This window comes from Alligator mississippiensis, chromosome 1 (genome assembly GCF_030867095.1).
Source record: "Alligator mississippiensis isolate rAllMis1 chromosome 1, rAllMis1, whole genome shotgun sequence".
Lineage (NCBI taxonomy): Eukaryota > Metazoa > Chordata > Crocodylia > Alligatoridae > Alligator > Alligator mississippiensis.
In genome coordinates this window covers 13,369,165-13,393,285 of record NC_081824.1, presented here as the reverse complement: position 1 = coordinate 13,393,285, position 24,121 = coordinate 13,369,165, and the positions used below count along the sequence as shown (strand labels likewise).

Here is a 24,121-nt window from a genome sequence, read left to right as displayed (position 1 = left end):
GTCTCGTGGTGTGAATGCAGCTAGGGCAGCTGTATCTGAGCTGCGTCTGGTTCCCTGAACTATTCAAACTGTGGAGTAAAGACAGTAGCACAGCCTGTAAGAGCCCATCAGGGACCCTCAATATTTAATCAGGTGGTTGAATCCTATGCAGCCATGTCTTTATAGCTTTGTAACCCAAGCTAGCTCTGTTTATGTAGTAGCTCAGGTATACTGACCCCAGCTATACCTTGACCTGTTCACTGCAGCATAGACTTGCATCAGGTGGCTGTATCACCCTTTCCTATGCAATCCAAGCAGCTTTTGAATTATTGCATGCTCTTATTACATGATGATCTGAAATTTCCATGTATTCTGAGTAAGATGCTAAAAAAGATGAAAGCTTGGTGAAAAAATCTGCCAAGTTCTGCCTCTGTGTTCTTCAGGCAGGCACAGTACCTGTCCAAACAAAGCTCTGATGGTGCAAATTAATTTTGACTTGGGTCACAACTGGGATTCTTAAGACAGCATGCTAATAAGGGTGAAATTCATCAAAAGGCAGCAAGTGTTATATGTCTGTTGTTCATTTCCCTCTGCCAAGAGTGAATTTCTAATACGGTAGTCACATGAAGGTAAACATGATTTGGGAACTTACCTGAGTTTATCAAAAAAACAAAAAGTGGCTCCATAGCTCAGTGGTTAGAGCACTGGTCTTGTAAATCAGGGGTTGTGAGTTCAATCCTCACTGGAGCCTTGACCTTACCCTTTGGGGCTGGACTTGATCTTTAATAAGCAAGATTAACTGCATCCTTTTTTGTATTAGTAGGTGCATCACAAGCAGGTCTGGGGAGCTTATACTTCCCCTCTATGTAGCATTGGCAGACCTGGAGTACTATGTCCAGTTCTCTTCAAGAGGAGACTGGGCAGATATCTGGCTGTTGTGATGATCCAGGCACCCATTCCTGCCCGGGGCAGGGGATCAGACCTGATGATCTGTTTAGGTCCCTTCTAACCTTAAGTACAGTAAAATCTCCAGTAACCGGCACCTTACAAGCTGGCATGCTCAGTTAAGTGAAACCCCCTGAGCCCCCAGAGCAAAGCAGCCTTGTACTGCCGAACCCACACGGCTTGGGGGCATAAAGGCTGTGCGGGGCCCGCCTCCCTGTCCCATGGGGTCTGCAGGGAGGGGGGCGATGCTGCGGGAGGGGCAGTGATGACCCGGACGTGGTGAGAGAAGCAGTGGCCCAAACAGCCAAGGATGCCGGATAACAGAGCTTTTACTGTATTCTTCTTGTTATATAAAACTTACCCTGAAGTCAGGGCTACAGCAGTGATAGTCTAATTGCATTCACCTGTTACAGTTCTTAGTAACCAATGCTTGGTTTGCTAAGAAGTTATCAACATTTATGAAGGGATAAGTAGTTAGTCCATTTTCTTTTTGTGTGTGCATGGGTGTAATACTAATGACAGGCTCCAAATGAATGACTGGAGTCCTTTATTTATCCGAAGAATACACACTGTGCAGCAGCACATCTCCCGGCATGGCTGATGTTTACGACCAAGTGCAGCAGCATTTTTTCCCCTAATGGACACTTGCTGTATGGACCCACCAGTTTAGTTCACATATGGTCATATGCCAAGCAGCAATCAGCAGGTACCATTAAATGGCTACGAAAGGGGATTGATCTTGAGGTGTGATACTACTACCAGTTAATTCCTTTCTGGTAAAGTACTGTTAATTGGTGAGCTACTGGATTTGTAATTCTTCATCTGTTTTATGACTCTGGGCATGATTTCAAAAGATTTTAAAATGAACTATTTCCACAGAGCCTTCTGATTTGTTCATAAGTGAGCCAGAACACCAATGACCACGGAGCCTGCAAAAGCAACCACAGAAAGGATAAATGATAGAACAAAAGTTGTGTTTTTATGAAGAAGGATAAACAGTATTAAACTGTTTTTATCTCAGATAGATTATAAAGCCTTTTAGGGATGATGTCCTTATGTATTTTAAGTGGAGCTGGGAGCCATGTCTGTAGTTAAGGTGACCTGATGCTTTTCATAAGACCCTCTTTTCAGTTTGACAACATTTAGGACCTTCCTTGCTTGGTGTTTGCTTCCAGCAGATTTTGGTTTTTTGGGGGGGGGCGGGGAATAAATCTTGAAAATAGCCATGTTAATAAAATTCTTACAACTGTTCAGCTGATAAGCTTTGGAGCAAAGGACAGCTATATGGCAGTAATTGTGTCAGAGAGTGCCTTTTGATCTTTCTATCAGAAATGGCCCAAATTTGCCATTTGGAACAGGTCTATTAGCATACGCTAAGCCCCTGGATATTCCGACAGGACTGGACATGCTCTAACCCAGTGGTACTCTCACCTCTGGCCCACCAGGTCATGTCATCCTGCCTATGGAGCTCTCCTTGAGGTCAGAAATGTGGTGGTCGGGGAATGGTGGCATCGTTAATTGCTGCTGGCCTGCAGCCAAATTTCCAGACCCCATGGGCCAGATGATGTGAGCTGTATGCTAGATCACACAGGCTCATGGCACCAGGCAGGTATGTGGCCAGATCCAGCATGCAGGACCAGGCCAGCACACCAAAATGCACCCTCAGAGTGATCCCACATACTAACTCAGTGCTGGATCCGAGCTGCATACCAGCCCATTGCCACTCATTTGCCTTGTGGGGCTAGAAGGCTGAATGCCGCTGCTCTAGCCTAGAGACTATGCAAGACTCTTTACAACTGGCCGTTCCTACTAGCTGCTGCAAGTTACTGTGAGACTGGGCACATGAACTGCCAGCAGGGAGACCCTTTCCTGTGCTCCCCTGACAATAACTAAGCACCATGCAGCAAGAAGCTGCCTTATTTGAATGCAAAGGAGATAAGAAACTGACCTGAAGCACAGAAGCAAAAAAAAAACAGATTCAAACAATAATGATGATGGTAGGGAGTGCAAAACTGGGTGCCGGGGAAAGGAAGTAGGGAGAAACTGAAGAAAGCAAAGCAGTTATTTTGGAATGATAATGATAAGGTGGTTCCATGGATAGGTATAGTCATTCAGCTATAGCTATATTAGTTACTTCCCCATGGCATGTAATTTGAGATAAGTGAAGGCAGGCAGGCACTTGCTGTACAATCACAAAGTGCACCTCAGTCTTGACCTGCCACATCACTCTCTTGAACAGAACATTGACAGTCACGTAGCCTGCAGTCACGTTTGGTGATGTGAATCTATCTAATGGGTTTATGTTGCCTGTCATCAAGGTATTTAATTAGAGAGATTAAACTTTCACAATTAGTGGCAGACCTTTTAAGCCCAGAGGTAAAGGTAGAAGTGTGCTAATTCAATTCAGCTAGAGAACATCAAGTTAGGTTTAAATCTTATAACATAGTATGCCATGTTCGTCTTTTGTAGGCCTCACTGGAGCATTGATCCATATATATACTGTTCACCAAAGGCTTTGCTAAAGCGTTGATGTAAGTAGGCCCAACCAGCAAACCTTACTGATGTGTCAACTCCTCACATAAAGCCAGGCATGTGGACCAGATGGGTATTCCTACCAAGAGATGGGAGGGGAAGATGGTGATACAAGGTATAGGATAGTCCAGTACCAGAATAAGGCTAGAATGAGAAACAAATCCCTGGTACAAGACAATTTGAGATATTCAAGGTACCGATGGAATGCAATATGCAATTTGTTTTGATCATCATATAAAAGGAGAATTGGAAGTCAGGGGAACTATAGTGGCCTAGGGGAGGGTGCATGGTATTGTGCAGACTCCCTTGTCACAGGTGCAAATGCATTAACTCCTGGTCTGATGTACTTGTTAGGCCAAAACATGTTAAGGCTGTGCTTGTAGACAATAAATCTGGCCAAATCTTTGCCACCAAACCAACCCTCTGGTCATTCTTTAAGACAAGATTGGTGTTAGAATCTCCTGGTTGCGACTCTATCAACACCGTAGTTCTTGAGACTTCAACACTGATGACACATGAAAACCACCAGATGACAAGTCTTTCTGAGCAAGTTAGTCTCTAAAGTGCCCTCCCCTTTGCCTGACATAGTAGATGTGAGAAAGGACAACAACACAGGCATTTCAGTGTCAGAACTGCTGTAAAAAGTTCCATGCTACTCCAGGTTCTAGGCTTTGATTCTGCAAGATGTTGAGAACCTCTTACAAAACTGCCAGTGAACTAAAGCTCCCAACGAAAGTACTTGGCACCTGTCAGGATAAGGTCTTAGCGGATGGAAAGAACTTTCAGAGTTTGTCATACAGAGTTATACAACTATAAACACATAAGTGCAAATAGCATTTACCATTCGCATCCAGGTTGGCATGAACCCTTTGTAAAGAGACATAAATCCTTCACCTTGTATTGTTCGAATCAAGCAGTCTGTAGAGGACTTATACAGTAAGCCTCTAGCAAGGAGAAACAGAAATAAAGCAAAGGTTATAAATACAAAAAGCAGACAGCATTAAATGACTGTTGGCCCTCTCCACCCCTTGCATCCCTCCTCCCCCCTCTCCCCCTCCCCGCAACTACAATCAATTTTTAGAACTTCAATGAATGGTTAAATTTAAAAATAAGATCCCAGCCACATATATCTCTATATATCTATAGATGGCTATAGAGATATATATATATATAGATATCCCCACCATAATCAATTGCATTTAATCAACAATTAATTAATTCCAGTAAATAAAAAGTCTGTTAGCATAGTTATGGACCATCCCTACCAAAAAGCTTTTATATGCACAAGAAGCCACCAAAGCAATCAGAAAAAATGTCAAGTAGAGAACTGATCCAAATCCCTGTTAATAAGAACCTTTCACTTGATTTCATGATGGGGGGGGGGGGAAATTTGGACCTCAAATTACTGCTGAAGTCAAGAAACATCGTCTCGGAAAGATCCGTACCTTCCCACTTCATCTCTTGGCTGGTTCATTATCCTGGTTTTGACTACATCGGCAGGAGTTCCCAGAATAGCAGCTACCAGGCCAGAACATCCACTATCAACAAAAACAGTATGTGAACAGTACACATCCACAGCACACATAGATATGCCACCTCCATTCAGCCACTGGGAACTCAGTTACAAGAATAAGATGTTTTAGGATTGTTGTCATTAAACCACAAGTACAATTCCTCATAATTCTTAGATAATTTGAAAAATCCATGATCAATATGTAGCTGAAAAATATACCTTGAGAAGTTATGAAATCTCCATCCTTGGAAGTTTTAAAGAGGAGGGTAGACAGACACTAGACTGAAATGACTTAGCCAGGGACTATTTTGCTTTCAGCTGGAGGCTGTATTAGATGACCTACTGAGATCCTTTGCAGCTCTACTTTTCTATTATTCTATAATAAATTAACATGGATTTCTCACTCGGGACAAAACCGGCAGAAATTGTCCCAGGTCTGTCTCTTCAAATCTCTCCTCAGCAGTATTTGCCCTTGGTGCAATCCTTAAAATACAGTTGGAAATTTTGCAGGCTTTTGTAGTGTGGTCCACGCCTATAGGACTTCATGTACAAATGCATGCTCTTGTACAAAGGGAAATAGAAATGCTGTAAAAAATCATACTTTAATGGTTCTATAGAATGAAAAATAAATGTTAATTCATAAGGACAGTATTTCTTAGTGTGTCAGAAGACAAATGAATAGAACAGAGTAGATGGGATACTAAAAGGCATCCAGTGTAAATTAGCATAGTTGCATTGACTAATGGAGTCATGCTGATTGATACCAGCAGGATTGTGGCCCATCACTAACAACTTCCATAAGCACAACCAATCCCAGAGTTCAGAGTAATTAATTCTGGATGTGTTTGAGTGGTGCAATCAAAGCAACCGTGGTAGTGACTGGAAAGCACAAGAGATTTTATATATATATATTATCAGAACAATGGTCTGTTTAGCTGGGGCCCAGTTTGACAGGATCAGGTACTATAGAAGAAGATATAAAAGAGTCATAATAGACCAAAAATAGGGGAGAGGCAAAGTTTGTCTTTCATTCCTAGACTGGTTATTGACTTATATGCTGAAGCATAAGGGCTGATATCCCTCTCTCTTACTGACTAGCAAAAATAAAACTAGACAGGGACAAAACACTAGAAAAGTCTAGGGAAGGAAAAAATCTGTGCAGAGATGAGGTCACAGATGACCAGGCCCTATGTTCTGCTGCTGTAAACTGGCATAACCTCATTAAAGTCAATGGAGTTATGGTACTTTTCACCAGCTGCAGATCTGACACTAGACTCCAAATTGTGTCAGGGCTGAGAAGTGGGGGGGGAGGAGAAGAGGGACAGTTTAAGGGCTGATGCCTGCTCCTATTCCAGCTCCTTGAGGGCAGAACATTTTGTGTTTATATGATCAGAGAATTTGAGGTTTTTACTAGTCTGCTCTGTAATAATTTAAATAATGCCTTTCAGGCTCAGATCAAGTATGGATGGAACTGATACTGAACCGAAATGGATACTGAACTAGGACTGGGTATTTAATAACTTAAATGTCATCTAGCACTTTCATCTGTCAATCTTAAAGTATAATTCTCTCCATTTACAGCATGGGTAAATGAAACAAAGTAGAAAGGCATCTTACCCCAGAATTACATAGCAAGTCAGTGACAGACCTGGGCCTATGTATAGAACCCATTTCTCTATACTTTCAGTCTTACTTACCAGAGCATGGCTGCCTCCAAAGAAGCAGTAACTGGAAGGCAGAGAGACAGCAGTGTAATTGCCTTAAAAACACTCAATAATTTGCCTGTGGTTAATACTTTATGAATTTATTGCCAGATTAATACAACAGCAAAGGACTCCTATTATGGATGCAGCAACAAAGCAGTAGTCCTTTGTACCTGCATAAAAAGCGCCCCTGAAATGAAACAAACTACTGTAAAAGCGCAGTTTGGTTGATGTAGCTCTGTGTGCATCAGGGGCTTTGGCTGCCCCAGATGGGTCACTCAGAGATTGCACCTCTTCACACTTGTGACTGAGACAGCCGTGCCAACAAACACTGGTAGTGTAGCCACAGGCTAAGAATTGTCTTGTTCCGTGTGCGAGGGGAGAATAAAAGCAGATACCTGGCCATGCTGTGAGTCACGCTATTGTCCTGAAGTGGTGTGTTCCGTAGTAGGAAGTGTTTCACTGAATCATAAGTGGTCAGATCTACAATGGATATCAGAGAAAACAAGCATGATGAAAGGTTGTATGGTATCAGGGTTCCTTATCAATTTAGGAGCTAAAGACTTGGGACTAACTCCACTGACTAGATGAGTACCACTGTTCTGGCAGGCACTCTGCTCCCCTTTCCAATTGCCATCAGCTGCATCTACAGCTTTCTCTCCATTTCTCCCTACCTGTATCATAAAGACAGGTGAGCGTGCATACACTCTACTGTGTAATCTTCTGTCCACTGCAAAACTACATCTCCCCCTTCCTGTTTAACCTTAATCCACATTACACTGATAAGATTACTTTTTTTCCTTTCTGTATCTTTTCATCGATTTGTTATCCTCATTTTGGATAAAGTGATAGTAGGTGAGTATGCAGGAGTCTGAAGTTGGCTTACCTGTTGGAGATTTGGAAGGAGATACAAGGTAAAGCATCTGGAATTTAAATAAAAATCAGCAGTCTGATAGAAACTTAATCGGAGACTTCAGAATATATCCCAGGAGTCCTGAACTTAAATGTGATGCTCTGCTGTATTGAATCATGCTGACTTTTTTGACCTTTTATATTCATCTTCAAGCCAAATGTGTATGGTACTAGAAGTTATATACTGGCTGACAGATGTAAATACATCCAGTCTTGGAGGAGTAAAAGAAGACTGCCACACAAGGACCTCGGGATTGGGCTAATGCATTTACCTCCCATGTTTACAAGAGCAGCTCTTTGGACATTTGGCACCCATCCTGCCCATAGGCCCCGTATTCCTCCCTCAGATAGGATCTTCACAAATGCATGGTGCACACCACGAAATCTAGAACAGGAACAACACCATCCAGCATTTTTCTGTAGCATCTCACAGGTCTTTAGAATAATTAATTTGACAAGCAAATAGAAAATCTGGTGAAGGGCAAATGTATGGTATGCGGTCCATGTTCTAGGGCAGGGTTGGCCATCCTGCCACAAGTGGCATTGGTAGTCTCTGCATGTAGCACATGGCAGAGGGGGGAGGCAACAGGCAGCACAGCAGCAGAGGGCAGAAAGCAAAACAGAAAATTGGGCAGGGAACATAGGAAAGGAAGCATAAAGCAGAACAGAAGCCCACCTGCCAAAAACACTGCCCCCACTGTTCTAGCAGGGCTTCCTGTGCTTTCTCCAGCCCCTACCAGTTGTGTTGTTTGTTCACTTTTAAATTTTCATGGGAATCTGTGCACTATAAAAAGAGTATTGAACAGACAAGCTACGGAGACTGAAATCCTCCAACTACACTGAAAAGAGATACAGCATCTATTGACTTGATCTGAACACATGACCTCCAGACAAATATAAACATGTAACATTATCAGTCCAGGCTCCTTTTAGTGAGCTGAACTTGATAGAAGAGATGAGGAAGACCTCTGATAGTTATGCATCATTTATTACATCCCCACGTGTATCTGGAAAAAGGACTTGTACAAGGTCTCAAATACCTCTCTCGAGTCATTTAAGTTCCACATGGAGTTTTGCTCCTCTCCGAGGAGAAAATACTCAAACAGTAATGTATGTGTAATTTAGGTTCAAGTATACGTGGACATGGTTTTAAAAGTCTGTCCCACACCATATGACAATTAGCAACACCAAAAGAATTACCAAAAATGACAAACAAAATGCCTGTTAAAATGAGAACTCACCGTGATGGTTTCCCTTCTAGCCTTCTCCTTCCTTCCATCTGCATCTGGACCTTCACCAGATCAGTTGGACTGGCAAAAAACTGACCAATGGCACCCGCTGTCATCCCTCCTACTACAGCTTTCCTGTGCAATAGTAATGAAAACCACCATTTTCAGTTACCCTCCAGGATCCACACACAATATGAACAACTCTGACATCACAATGTTTATTTTCACAGGGGGAATTAATGTCTAACGAATGATTTCTGTGGCATCCTCCAGGTGAGATGAAGAATTTTAAATAATCACTAATAGTTTTGAAAGCCAGAACTGAATTAATGACTGCAGCAACCACAGGTGGGCTGGTATGATCACTAACATTCAGGCCACTTTTCTTCACAGTGTTAAAGGTGGCCTGAGAATAAAGCATTTAATGTGTATCCCCAAGTCATGCTGGTTGCATTTACTAACCATACAGGCCTACAGTGGAAGGCCAAGACAGCCAGAGGTTAATTTATTTTCCTTTAATCCCAATCTCCTTTAGCGGGTTCTTATACCTACATGGAAAGTAACTGGAAACAAATCCTTTTTAAAGCAACCAAAAATATAGACAACGCTGGGGTTTGGGAGCCATGTTTTTGGCAATCCTTCCTCACTCCATTCCAAGTGTCTGTACTTCCATTCTGACAATACCTGCAAAATTGAGAGCAAGTAGGTATGCAGGTCATCAGGCTGAAAGAAGCATTCAGCATGTTCAATGCTTCAACATGGATCAAGAAAATCCATCAGACTTGTGAGTCTCTGGATATAGTTCCATTGTGAAATCCCCTAGCATGCCACAGTTTGCCATGTCCACAGAGCTGCAGCATATGGTACTTTTTAGCACAGATTTCCATTTCCAGTGTTTCTTTGAGGGGAAAAAAAGTTCGCTGCAATAATTACACTTGCCAAAAGAAGCTGTTTTCTGAAGTAGGGAATAATAAAAATTCTCTCAAAAATTACTTTCCATTGGCACATTGTTACTTGACTAGATTCACTTTCTGTTTTTCCTTTTTCAGGATTTTCTGTAGTGCTTATTCAAACCAATTTGGGATATATCTGTCCAAAGACGAAGCTATGCTAAGACACACTACACCCATTCCCGTTTCCAGCATAGACACTAAGTAGCCACATTGGCTCTGGCTTGCAAACAAGTTCATAAAGAGCAGGCCCAGTGTCCCATACACAGCATTTAGGTTTCCATCACAAGAGGACTATTTCATTTTAAGAACACCACTTTTCACTTAAGTTTTAAACAAAGTGTGCTTTACCCACATATGAAGAACATTTTTTCCAAATTAAATTTTTGATCTAAGGTTGGAATAAATGTTTGACTGAAGAAAAAATATTTGTATAAACAGCCTGAATAGTACACATTCATAATAGAGGGATTCACTGATGATTGCTGACTTTTGCTTATTGGTGAATATCAGTGAAATCCAATCTGTGCCTGGAGCCAATGCAGGGACTATGTGCCCATTAATGCCTTATAAATGGTACTTGAGTGTTGCATAAACCTTATGTTGGCCTCCTGCACATGGGTTGCTTTCGCTTGTGGTCTTGACTGCAAAGATTTCAGTTAAACACATCTTTAGACCAATTTACTAAAGCTGCTAGAAGTACCTGTATGCATACTTATTTCAATTTTATTTAAACTGGTTCCCAGACAGTCAGTGCATTGGGAGGGATCTCAAGGGTCATCTAATCCAGCCCCCTGCACAAATATAGCATTAATAATTCCAGACAGTCTCAGACAGATATCTATCCAACATCTTCTTGAAAACCTCCAGTGACAGAGATTCCACTGCAGCTTTTACTCCATTGTCCCATTCTTCTTACTGTTAAAAAGTTTTTCCTGAGATTTAGATTAAATCTACTTTGTTGCATTGCCTCATGCCCCAGTCTGTAGCTAGAGAAAAGTTGTTCCTCTTCTTCTTTGTGGCAGCCTTTCAAATACATTTAAAAGCTGATGTCCCCTCTTAGTCTCCTTTCCTCCAGACAATCTATATGTATTTCTCTCAACTTCTCCTTGTATGGCTTGCAATCCAATTTACTGACTTTAGCTACACCCAAGAAAGATGCTCTTAACTGGAATAATAAACTGGGTTAATAACATCAGTTTAAATTCAACACCTCAGGTTAAACCAATGTGCAATTCTCTTCTGTAGTTGAATTGCAAAAGGAAACCCTTTTTAGGGCTCAAAGACCTGGTATTAAAAAAAAAAAAAAAAAAGAACCCCAAGAATAAGTAGTAAAACAGTTACCAGAGAGGAAAGCTTTTATCTTCAGCTCTGCCAAGAACAGAGTCACGAAGATGTTCATAAGCAACCATCCGTACTCCACTGTATACTGTAGAAAAACAAACGTAGAAGAGAGAGGTTTAAGATATTCATTTTTTTGTTTGTACGTGGAAAAATACAGGGTTCTGTAACATGCAATCAGGCTCTGATCTTCACTGTATTACCATAGCAGCCAAGTGGCTTAAACAGCTGAGAAGTGGAGGCAGAAGAGATTGAGCAGAGCCTTTAACTAAGATCTTTTTGACCTAAAGGAGCCTTTCACCAAGCTGTTTCTTGCAGCAAACACAAGATAGGCCAACATTTATAAAACTGTTTACATCACTGGCCATCTCATTGGCACTCTAAGATTGTTCAACTTCTAGCAGACTACCTATTAAAGAAACCTCTGCCTTCCCTCCACCAGGTTTCATCCCTTTGAGATTTGCTGCTGTAGAAGACACAAAGAAATTACCTTTGTTCTCCCCCAAGTGAATCTAACGAGGAGAGGCCAAATATCAAATATGCTGTCACTAATTTCACAGGTAGCTAGCATGCATTCAGTGAAGAATTTTTTTTCAGTCTCTGCCTTCATTAAAGGTGAAATTAACAATGTACAAAATCATATACAAAGCAGTGTCAAACAAGATAAGAGGGTTTTTCCTGACCAAATAGTGAATTTTGGACAGGGGAGATTAAGAATTTTCAAATTAAGTCAAATTTAACAGGACACCTTGAGACCAGATTACAATACAAAGTACAGTAAATCTGTTTCTTCTCTTCCCCATACCTCTCTATTTAAGCCAATAAGTACATTTCATTGTGGTTAATATATGAACACATATAACTGATCACTGAAAACATTACAGAGTAGAACAGCCTTGATCACATACCTAGAAATAGATACAGGTGTAGATATAGACATTAGAGGTGCACTGATACATTGGTCCCATATTGGATCAGCAAATTGAGAGTATCAGCAATTGGCTTTTTTTGGCTCATGTGGCCAATAAATGTTGCATGCATGTGTGCAGCCACAGCATGCACACAGCCTGGAGCGCAGCCCGGCAGCGTGGAGACCAGCATTGGGCTGGTAAGTCTGTCGTGGGGGGAAGGAAGGGCATGGGGAGCAGATCAAGGCCCCCATGGTGTGGGAGGGAGTGAGGCTGGTGCTGGGGCAGGGGAGGGGCAGGGGCAGATGCTGCCCAGCTGGGGCACAGTAGGGCAGGGCGGGGCATGGGATGGAGCTGTGAATGGCTTGTCCATGGGGCAGGGGGGAGGGACAGCTCTTGTTGCTGCATGTGTCCCGGGACAGCATGAGGGGCATATGCCCCTGGAGCTGTGTTCAAGGCGGGGGCGGGCTGCCACTGCGGGCTGGGACCGGAGCTGCACTGGGCTCTTCCGAGTGGGGCTGGCCCGGGCTGCACTCGGGGTGGGCAGTGGCAGTGCTGGGAAGGGGGCTACGGCGAATTCTGGGGTGACTGCAGCCCCCCAGTAGTCCTGCTCCCAGCATTGCTGCTGACTGCCTGAGCCCAGCCCAGCTCAACCCCCACTGCAGGGAAGAGCCCGGCACAGCCCTGGCCCCAGCCCGCAGTGGCAGCCCACCCTCATCCTGTGCACAGATCTGAGTAAGACTATCTGATCTGAGTAAGACTAACTGATGCACCTCCCAGGGTGCATGCAGTGGCAGGAGCTGCTCTCCTCCACCCCGCCCTCTGGACGAGCTGCTTGCAGCTCTGTCCCATGCCCCACCCCACCCCAGCTGCACCTGCCCCAGCCCCACTCCTGCCCTCACCACGGGGGCCTTGATCTGCGCCCCCCACACCCCTTCCCTCCCCCCACCCCTTCCCCCAAAACAGACTCACCAGCCCAATGCTGGTCACCATACTGCCGGGCTGCATATTGGCTATCAGATTGGTATCAGCTGATACGGCTCGTTAAAAATCGGCCATCGGTATTGGCCCAAAAAATCTCTATCAGTGCATCCCTAATAGATATAGATATTGGCAAACCCTTGCAGTCAAGGATGATTGTCTTCCGTGACTGCCTTACTTGTGGGTTCAAAGATGGATGATGAGGTTGATCCAGGATTGACAGACTCAGTTGCAACTCAGGCACGTGTCTCTATGCAGGGTGGGTATCTCTGGATGCTGGATTCGGTCCACAACATGCTGTTTCTGCTGCTCTCATTTTTCCATCTTCTGTTGTCATTATAAGGTTTCAAAGTACTGAGATTCTTGCAGCAGACTCTTTCTCCATTTGAGGTGGTCCGGGGTAATAGTCTCCTACAAGTTGATGTTGATGATACATTTTTTCAAGTTGGCCTTGAGGACATCCTAAAGCTCTTCCTCTGCCCTCCTCTTCAGTGTACACCTTGACTGAGCTGAGAGACTAAGACTTGCTTCAGGAGTCTGGAGCTGGACATCTGGGTAACGTGGCCAGCACAGTAAAGTTGCTGTCAGATGATCATTGTCTCATGGTGTTTGCTTTCAAAAAGACACAAATGTTGGTGTTTCTGTCTTCCCACTGGATTCAAAGGATCTTTCACAGGTAGCATTGATGATACTTCTCCAGTGACTTGAGGTGTCTCCTGTATGTTGTCTATGTCTCAGCTCTGTACAGTAAAGTGGGGATCATGACTGCTTGATAAGCCACGAGTTTGGTCTCAGGTCTGATGTTGTGATCTTCAAACACCCATTTCCTCAGGTGTCTGAAGACTGCACTTGCATTTTTAGGCAATGTTGGACTTCTTCATTGTCACCTTCCTGTGAAAAATGACTTCCAAGGGATGGGAAATACTCAATGTTTTCCAGTCTCACCTCAAATCTGAATTACCAGAGTTGGGAACTGCTCATTAAGAGCTTGTTTATGGAGGACCTTAATCTTCAGAATGTTAAGCGTCCCATTTTCTTGTATGCCTCAGTATGCTATTCTTTAGCAGAAGATACAATCTGTATTTCTGTTCCAATACAGCTTTTGACAAATACTCAGTTTGAGCAGATTACAAACAGTCAAAGTGCCTTGGCCTCTCCAATTTTGATCTTGCATGCTCATTATGCACATCCTTAGTAATCTGACTTAGTTTCCACTTCTGTGGACAATTCCTTGCTGAATTTCTGGCCATTTGAGAACAATTTAGCCAAGTTCACTCTTTCCTTTGCATTGGGCTATTTGCACCTATGTCTGTAAATATCGTTTCTTCAAGAAATTGCCATTTCTTCTGAAGATCTTTCTTCTATAGTCTTGCTTCCTATAGAATCTTATCTACCAATTATCTATCAGAATTTAGGCCTGCTTTCTTGAAAATCATTGCCTTTATTCTACTGTTCTCCCACCTTCCCTTCCAAAGGATCATGGACTATCATTTTATGATCACTGTTAACCCAACATGCCTTCCATCTTTTTCTTCTCAAGACTATTTCCTTATTACTGGGTACATCTATGCATGCACATTTAATGCGCAGTAACTGAAATTTCTGCATGATACAGGTGTGTGTCTACACATGCAGGCCCAAACTGCACAGTAAATATGGTGACTTACCCTGACTTGAGTGTAAATTTGATACCTGCATTATGCCCCAAGTCTACAAATGCTCCAAGTTCTGTGCTCTGGATTATTTTGTTAGTTGATTAAAAAAACACAACACTCATCCCCCTAACGTGTAAGGAACCCAGCAGGGGAACAAGATCTGAGCAGTCCAAAAGTCCACTCACTTTGTGCTGCAGCATACAGAAGTCCCTACATAATTTACAGTCTTTTATACCCACCCTCAGCGTTCCTGGTTACAGGAAAGCAATATCTATGATGATTCTCAGCACTTAGAGAACCTGGACAAAACCTTCTGAAGATTATCCTATCCTCATAAAAGCCTAGTTCACCTGTGAGAAAGCAAGGTAAAAAGCTTCATTATACTGATAGCAGCAGTTCCTTTAAAAGGCTCCCTGGAAATAAACAGTGCTGCTAAAAGAGTGCGAAGCTAATCATGAGAACTGTGTGCAACAACTTCAGGCACTTTGGAACAAAGAAAGCATTTCAGCTCAGAGTGAGGCTTGAGGGTGGGGAGAGGGGGTACTTGAAAAACTGAGAATTTTCACAGGAAACATAAATACAAGTACCTGACACATTCAGAGAAAATGCATGCACCAGAACTGAATATAGACCGGCAGCAGCAGCGAACATTCGGAGATGCTATATTCATCACATCCGAGCATAGACAACCCAGGCCAGAAGGCCACTACAGCTTTCCAAATAGCAGCATTGTTCAGCATAGGTGTTTCCAGCCCCAATACATTCAGGCTAAGGAAGAGGCTCCAAAAGGCACCCAGTACAAATGGAATTTAGGAGATTGTCCTGAACTCTTACGATCCACATGGTAATCTTCAGGCAGAAAGGTTTAAATCAGGAGTTATCAACCTTTTTAGGCTCAAGGCACCCTCAAAAAACACAAACTTGTGGCTTTCACTCATTTTTTTTTTACTACAGAAAAATAATAGAGCAATTCTTCTGTTGCAAAGAACTCAGAAAGACCAAAACAGGTCAGCTTGTTTTTTAAACTATGGATTCCTATTTGAAATTTCCAGATTTATTTTCTGACTCACATGTTTGCACACCTAACAGAGCTAATATTGAGCCACACTCTGTGGTACCCTTTGAAAGGATCTCTTAGCACCCTAATTGAGCATCACTGGTTTAAATAAACTTCTGCATATGGCAGACTTCAGATGTTTAAATCGGAAATCCAGGTAGGCTAGCACATTACTTTTTGGATTTATACCTCCAATGACTTCACCTGTACCTATAGACATCAGATTGTGGCATCATTGATAGTCTTACTCAGAACAAAAATGGAAGAGGGAGCAGCAATGCTGAAATACATATTTCTTATGGAGCAGATCCTCAAGGAATGCATTTCTAAGCACTTGGAAGAGAAGAAGGTGATTAGGAGCAGTCAGCATGGATTCACCAGGGGCAAGTCATGCCTAACCAACTTGATTGCCTTCTAGGATGAGATGACTGGCTCTGTGGATGTGGGGAAACTGGTAGATTTGGTGTTCCTTGATTTTAGCAAGGCTTTTTATACGGTTTACCACAACATTTTCTTAGGCAAGCTAAGGAAGCTTGATGAATGGGCTGGATGAATGGACTGTAAGGTGGATAGAAAACTGGCTGCAGCATCAGGCTCAGAGAGTAGTAATCAATGGCTCAATGTCTAGTTGGCAGCTGGTATCAAGTGGAGTGCCCCAGGGCCAGTTTTGTTCAATCTCTTCATCAATGTCATGGAAGACAGCATAGAGCAAGTTTGCAGATGACACCAAGCTCAGGGAATAGTAGATACACTGGAGGGTAGGGCTAGGATTCAGAGAGACCAAGACAAATTGGAGGACTGAGCCAAAAGGAATCTCATGAGGTTCAACAAGGACAAGTGCAAAGTCCTACACTTAGGATGAAACAATCCCATACACTAGTACAGGATGGGGGTGACTGGCTGGGCAGCAGCTCTGCAGAAAAGGGCCTGGGGGTTACAGTGGACAGTAAGTTGAATATAAGCCAGCAGTGTGCTCTTGTTGCCTAGAAGGCTAATGGCATACTGGGCTGCACTGGTAGATGTGTTGCCAGCAGGTCAAGGAAGTCATTATTCCCCTCTGTTCAACACTGGTGAGGCCACATCTGGAGTACTGTGTTCAGTTTTGGATCGCCCACTACAGAAAAGATGTGAACAAATTAGAGAAAATCCAGTGGAGGGCAACAAAAGTGGTGAGGGTTCTGGGGGACATGACTTATGACAAAAGACTGAGGGAACTGGGCTTATTTAGTCTAGAGAAGAAGAGACTGAGAGGTGACTTAATAGCAGTCTTCAACTACCTGAAGGGGGGTTCGAAAGAGGATGGAGCTGGATTGTTCTCAGTGGTGGCAGAAGACAGAACAAGGAACAGTGGTCTCGAGTTGCAGCAAGGGAAGTTTAGGTTAGGTATTAGGAAGAATTTTCTCACTAGGAGAGTAGTAAAACACTGGAACAGGTTACCTAGAGATGTAGTAGAAGCTCCATCCTTGGAGGTTTGCAAAAACCGGCTAAACAAAGCTTTGGCTTGGATGATCTAGTTGGGGATGGTCCTGCTTTGAGCAGGGGTTGGACTAGATGACCTCCTGAGGTCTCTTCCAACCCTAGCTTTCTATGATTCTCTGGCACCAGAGCTGGCTCTATCAGCACTTTTGTCTTAATTTTCCCTTCTAATTTTCATAGTAGTTAGGGGTCAGAAGGGACATGAATAGATCATCCAGTCTAACCCCCCCGCCACTGGTTGGAGCACACGCTGGGATCACATGACCCCAGACAGGTGTTCATCCAACCTCTTTTTGAATTTACCCAAGATAGGAGCAAGGACCACTTCCCTAGGAAGTTGGTTCCAGATCCTAGCTACCCTGACAGTGAAATAGTGCCTCCTAATCTCTAACCTGAATCTATTCTCTAGCAGCTTCTGGCCATTGTTCCTCGTCACCCCAGGTGCTGCTGGGGAGAATAGGGCTCTTCCTATTTGCTGCTGATCTCCCCTAACGAGTTTGTAGGCAGCCACCAAATCTCCCCTCAGCCTCCATTTGCTGAGGCTGAACAAGTTCAGGTCCCTCAGCCTCTCCTCATAGGGCCTGCCCTGTTGCCCTCCAACCAAGTGGGTGGCCCTCCTCTGAACCCTCTCAAGGCAGGCCACATCCTTCTTAAAGTGCAGTGCCCAGAACTGGACGCAGTACTCCAACTAAGGCCGGACCAACGTCGCACAGAGGGTGAGTATCACCTCTCTGGACCAGTTTGAGATGCATCTTTGGATGCACAACAAGGTGTGGTTGGCTTTGCTGGCTCCAGTCTGGCATTGGCGGCTCATGTTCATCTTGGAGTCAGTAATGACTCCAAGATCCCTTTCCGCCTCTGTGCTCACAAGGGGGGAGCTCCCCAGCCTGTATGTATGCTGTGGATTCCTTCTCCCCAGGTGCAGCACCCTGCATTTGTCTACATTGAATCCCATCCTATTACTATCCGCCCACCTCTGTAGTCTGTCTAAATCTAATAGCAGCCTCTCTCTCCCTTCGAGCATGCCTACCTCTCCCCACAGCTTGGTGTCATCGGCAAACTTGGACAATGTGTTTTCCACCCCCTTGTCAAAGTCACTGATGAAGATGTTGAACAGTGTAGGCCCCAGGACCGAACCCTGGGGGACCCCACTGTTCACATCCCGCCAGGTCGAGTACGACCTGTCCACCACCACTCTCTGGGTGCGCCCCATGAGCCAATTTTTGACTCATCCAACTGTGTAGGCATCAATGCCACAGTCGCTCAGTTTGTTAATGAGAATGAGGTGAGAGACAGTGTCAAAGGCCTTCAAAGTCCAGAAAGACTACATCCATGGTGACACCATCATCCAGGGATTTAGCTACCTGGTCATAAAAGGTCATCAGGTTGGTCTGGCAGGACCTGCCTTTGATGAACCCATGTTGATTTCCCCTGGGCATGATCTCCCCTGCTGGCCCCACATAGATGTGCTCCTTAATGATTTTTTCAAGGATTTTCCCCAAGACCAATGTGAGGCTTATAGACCTATAGTTTCCCGAGTCCTCCTTCCTCCCTTTCTTATAGATGGGGACCACATTAGCTAGTTTCCAATCTCTGGGCACCTGGCCAGTGGACCACGATCGCTTGTACCGCCAGGCCAGGGGCACAGCAATGACCCCCGCCAGCTCCCTCAACACCTGTGGGTGGGGGGCATCAGGGCCCGCAGATTTGAAAACATCCAGCCCTTCCAGAAGATCTCTAACTACTTCTGTGCAGACCTGAGGCCTAGCATTCCTCACGCCTCTATCATATGCAACTTATCTACTTCACCAACCAACCTGCCAACCAAATCCACCATCTCCAAGGACCCTTTTAAGAACCTCCCAGCAAATCTCAACTGCCTCTTCTTGTTCCTTTAATTAGCCCTACTCATCTAATGAGATCCAGATGAGAAGCATCTGTCACAGGGGCACCGAACCCCCTTTGCTTCAGGGGCCAGCCATCCTCTCGCTGAAGTGCTGGGTAATTGAAAATATTTAATTAAAGGATCTGATGACAAACTAGTATTTGTGATACAGATGTTAGTATCAGAACTAGACTGGACTGGCAGGTGCTTCCCTTGCTGGATACTGCAGGATAGATTTGATGGTTTCATTGGATGCCTTCAGTTCTTGGTTCAGGAGCTTTTGGTAGTGCTCCTTGCAGCAGTTTTTGATTGACTCGTCGTCTTTGAGGAGTGTACTGCCACCTTCAGATCTAAGCAGGGTGAGTCTGCAAGAGCTTGGTCCATGCATAGCCTTGGTTGCACTGAAGAAGCTCTGCATGTTATGGCTGTCAACAAATTATTGGATGTGTTCTACCTTCTCTTCCCACCATTTATTTTTTTGATTTCTCAGATCTTTCTCTGGGCTTCAGCTTTAAGCCACTGAATAGTTCCCTGCTTCTGACTGGATGTAGGTTGGTTTTGCCAGTCACAGAAAGCTTTTCTCTTCCGATCGAGAAGGGCTTTGATCTCAGCATCATTTTCATCAAACCAGCCCCGATGGCATTGGGTGATAAAGCCAACTGATTCCATGCGAGCCTTGTGGATGGTCTCCTTTAGAGCTTGCCAATCCTCCTCAACACAAGTGTTATCATTTTACATCCTAAGATTGACGAGTTTCTTGCTGAGATACATTTGGAGGATGCTGCAGTGTCTAGGGGACTAGAAGGCTCAGGGGGGTGAAACTGCTCCCACTTTCAGTAGCCTCAATTATATGAATTCTATGGTTCTCCCACTGTGCCACAAACAGCTACACTGATTCCACTGGTCCCAGCTACACAAAGGATAATAGCTTGTTACATAACTACATACAGCCTATAAGTATATCAGGAGTGTACATCAGGGCTTGGGGGAGCATTTATTCACCAAAGTCCCCCAGGACAGGACAAGAAACAACGAGGACAAGATGATTGAAGATTGCATCGGACCAGACGTAAGGAAAAACGTCTTTACAAGTCGAGGGCCGAGGATTTGGAATAGGCTCCCCCAAGAGGCGGTAAAATCACCCCTGGCGATCTTCAAAAACCATCTTGACGCCCACCTTGCTGGGGTCATCTGACTCGAGCAGTCTTCCTTGCCCAAGTGCAGGAGGGCTGGACACAATGATCTGTAAGGTCCCTTCCAGCCCCTAACATCTATGGAACTAGATGTGAAGGTGTACAGGAATTGTGAATGCCCCAGCATTGCTCTGATGCTGCAGGCAGCACAGTCTGGTGGGAGATGGGATTCCTGGTCATGAGACAAGAGACCAGGAGCCCTATCCCAAGGAGCTCAGGCTCAGTCTTATGATCCAGCATTGCTCTACATTCTTCACCTGATGATTATGAGCCCCGTACAGTGGGGGTTCTGCAGGACCAGTGGTAGGGGTGATGGTAGTGATCACACAGAGCTTTGAGGACTCATGAAAAAGGCTGTAAAGACTGCACTGAACTGACTGCTGGCCTGACTGTAGAGATGCTTGCCTGGAGCAGCTGGGGAGTCTTGTGGGGTTCCTAACTGGCAGCAATAGAGATGATTTCATGGAGCTGGACCAGGCAGCTGCATGTCAGTCATAACTTGGTCTGAACATCTCTGGATTGGAGCAAACAGGGTAAAGACAGCCAGCCCCTGACAACCACCAAGGATATGTGAAGGTGGTATAATACAGACAGGTCTGAGCCAGCTCTAAAGTAGGTAGCTCATATACCAGTAGCAGTCCAGGTGCAGCAGTCAAACCACTCAAGTATCCACCCTGCTTCCTCTGCAAATTTTGCAGCCTGCATTGAGCTTCATGCTACAGTGGCTAAACTCCTAGCACTATCCAGGTTAGCTCAGGTATGTCCCACAGTGCAATCTTATCAATGACTGCAATGTAGACATAGCGTGAGTAACTGGCATTGCTGGTGGGCTTCTGGCTGGTGTGAACTGTGGTTTAAGAGTTCCTCCCCTCAGCAAGCCAAGCAATTACCTCAGGGTGGCAAATATACTAGGTTTAACTCATTTTAGCATATGTAAACCTATATGTGGCACTCCTGATTTCTTTGTTTGCTTGGGTTTTCTTCCCCTCTTCCTTCCAAGAAAAGGTGTTTGTGGCTCCATGTTTCAAAGAACTTTGAATACATGCAAGTGGAGAACCACAGCTGAAAAAGGGGACTAAGGAATTGTATTTTAATTTGCCAGAATCAGAAGTCGGAGTCTAGGGGCTGGCTTAGGATATGCTTTCACATATATTTTAGAAAATGACCCAGAGGCAGATTGAACCAGCCCTTGCTGCTGCCACTAGCACAAGCCGGAGGGTTACAAACAGACACGGCAGGATCAGGGCACAGGATGGCAGGGGTGTGGGGCACTGAAAGCAGCTTTCTAACTCCCTGCTATGGAACAAGTCACTCACCTATGTGTCTGTAAACTGCGGGCGTTGCTCCTTGCCAGAGTTTTAGCAAGCCTTCCTCTTGAACAATCCCTGCTGCAGTACGCAGCATGCCACGGTAAGGCGCAGCTTCATGACGATGCATGGCAGCTTCACCTTGGATCTGCAGGCGAGTTTTTGTGAGGTCCAGGGGAAAGGTCACTAATGGGAGACAACGTGGAATAAAATTGAGCAAGGCCCTGCCCTACAAAACAAAAAGTTGCAGGTCGGCAGCATGTGCTTGGGGCACCACACTGTTAGCAGGTACAGCCCTCCCTCTGGCAGAGCTCTGCTGACAGAAACAGAGGCAGGAGACATCATCTCCCAAGGGGATATAAGTTGCCTTTTGGGTATATTTTGTTTTTCCTTAGACCTGCAGTCACGGTGTCTTTTCATCAAGTAGTAAAAATAAATCCAACACCCTTCATCTCATCCCATGCTATTCCCCTTCAAAACCCAGTTCTTTTCTTCCACCCTCTTTCTGAAAGAGTGAAGTTTGTTTCATGAAGCACCCAGATTCTGCGAGACTTTGGTCTGTATTAATCCGACCTTGGTTTCTCTCACTCTTATACACTGCGGGCAAGGCCGTGACGTGCACAATGTGGGTGCTGGAGAAGGAGGCCCACTAAAGCACCCATTACTTTTGTAGGGCCACCCTGCATTTGTAGCTTGTGCCCTAAGGCAGGGGTGGCCAACCTATGGCATAGGTGCCACAAGTAGCGTGGGCAGCCTCTGTGTGTGGCATGTGACTGATTGGGGAGGAGACAGGCAACACAGTGGCAGATAGGGCAGGGAGCAGAAAGCAGAGCAGGCAGGGAAAGTGGCACTTGGAGAAAGTGCAGGGCTAATTTGTGGCATGCCTACCAAAAATTAAGACCCCTAGAGAGACAATATACACTACGGGGTCAGTAACATCTCACCCATATGCACTGTACAGATAAGCCTAGAATAGACAGGCCTTTGACTGGCACTTGGTAATATGTCCGAGCACCTCTGCTGATGCAGAAGGAGAAGTAATCCACACCAATAGCAGGTTCACAGCCTAATATTTTCACCAGTGGAACAAGGCAGGGCTGGAGGGGAAGGAAGAGTTTACCTGAATTCCTTCCCTGGGTTGCTCTAGGGCCAGCGTAGCCACCGACCGACTGTCCTCACCTCAAAGAAACTTGACAGCCGTTACACTACTAGTGCCCTGCCACCACTGCTCATCATGCTGATCAACTCTTGTCTTGCCATTTCCTTGCACTTTGCCATCTGTCTGCAATCGTGTTGTCTCTTGCCTTAGGCTGTAAATTCTTTCGGGCAGTAACCACCTTTTGTTCTGTATTTGTACAGTACCTAGTACACGGGGACCTTTGTCCATAACCAGCTGTTATACAAATAATAATGTTTAAAAGACTAGCAACACAAGAGAACCCAGTAGTCAGTAATTAAAGATTTTTTTTTTTGTGAAAATCGAGTTGGTCTAATAAAAGATACCACCTCTGCCACGAGTCCTGATTGCTTTTTCCTTTAGTTTAGACCAATACGGATACAACCTAGATACCTGTAGTCACTAGAGCACTGCACATGGTTTGCCTGTCCAGTGTAACAGAAATTACACGGAGAGATTTTAGACAAATGTATTTCTGATCACAGCACTACTGTGTTTGGGTCTCCCCACCTTTCCTCCTCACATTTGGACACCAGGTTATTGCATTCCTGTCTCGATAGGCAGATCTGCCATAACTGGAAAAACCACTTTCCAAACAAGACTAGATTATTTTGGCCAACCGAACTAAACATAGGGGGCATGACAATGTGTGGCCTTTCACTACCAGAGGGGATGGCACATTCTCCTTTTTTAATATTCTGGCAGAAACAGAAAAAGGTCTGTAAATCATGCATAAGATGCCCCAGTTCCTGAATGCAGCCCTTTGGTCCCAGCTGCAAAAAGTTACCTCTGAAATGCCAAGGAGGGGGGCACATTTGCAAAGCTGTGAATTCCTGGAAGCAACACGGAGAAGGGAGGGTTGTAATATGGAGAAGCGAAGGCATGCTGAAGCCAAGTGAAGGGGGGAAGGAGACTTCCAGGCAGACCCCCCTCCTCTCCCCCCCCCCCGATTAAATCACTCCCCCTTTAATAAAACCCCGGGGTCAGTACCTAGTTCTGCTACAACTGCTGCACAGGCTGAGAGCACGAACTTGCTGGCTCGGGGCCATCTCTCTGAAAGAGGCAAACTCTTCTCTTCCTCTGGGGGTAACATTCAGCAGGGAGCACCCAGGCTAACACCCCCCACCAAAGAAATGACCCCCCACACACGCACTCTAGTAGCAACAGGGCAGCCACCTTCTGCACTGTCTGCGAGCCCCGCTTCTGGGGGTCATTTTAATGCTCCAGAAGCAGAAGCCCCACTCGGCTGCCAGGGTGCGATCACAAAGCGTGCTACCGGGTCTGCTCAGTGACAAGCACTGGCCTCCGAAGGAGATTTCTGGGAAGTGTAGTTTTCCATCTGCCGTCCACCAGCTCCTCTCACCCTGTCCAGGCACAG

The 24,121-nt window shown here is 44.8% G+C and overlaps 1 protein-coding gene and 1 non-coding gene across 3 annotated transcripts; one reads left to right on the top strand and one right to left on the bottom strand.

The window, feature by feature from the left end:
- Positions 1 to 657: 657 nt before the first annotated feature.
- Positions 658 to 730, top strand: TRNAT-UGU (transfer RNA threonine (anticodon UGU)). The gene has a single exon. It is a non-coding gene; the product is annotated as a tRNA-Thr (tRNA).
- Positions 731 to 1,454: 724 nt separating this feature from the next.
- Positions 1,455 to 24,020, bottom strand: SLC25A27 (solute carrier family 25 member 27). Of its 2 annotated transcripts, XM_059728950.1 has the most exons (10): positions 23,734 to 24,020; positions 21,576 to 21,752; positions 11,108 to 11,192; positions 9,366 to 9,497; positions 8,826 to 8,948; positions 7,857 to 7,969; positions 7,071 to 7,155; positions 4,902 to 4,994; positions 4,298 to 4,400; positions 1,455 to 1,853 (listed from the first exon to the last, which is right to left on the bottom strand). In XM_059728950.1, exons 1-10 carry the CDS (start codon positions 23,834 to 23,836, stop codon positions 1,782 to 1,784), a joined length of 1,086 nt encoding a protein of 361 aa, XP_059584933.1. In that variant the 5' UTR covers positions 23,837 to 24,020; the 3' UTR covers positions 1,455 to 1,781. The 2 variants fall into 2 exon arrangements, with proteins under 2 accessions (XP_059584933.1, XP_006272059.1); XM_006271997.4 differs by lacking the exon at positions 9,366 to 9,497 and having other exon boundaries at positions 23,734 to 24,017.
- Between the last annotated feature and the right edge of the window lie 101 nt (positions 24,021 to 24,121).

Coding starts and splice junctions, on each gene's coding strand:
- SLC25A27 (XM_059728950.1), bottom strand. CDS start 23,836: ATGTTACCCCCAGAGGAAGAGAAGAGTTTGCCTCTTTCAGAGAGATGG. Junction 7,156..7,856: donor TGCTCTTGTAAACATGGGAG/GTAAATGCATTA, acceptor TATCCATTGTAG/ATCTGACCACTTATGATTCA. Junction 4,401..4,901: donor CCAAGAGATGAAGTGGGAAG/GTACGGATCTTT, acceptor TCTCCTTGCTAG/AGGCTTACTGTATAAGTCCT.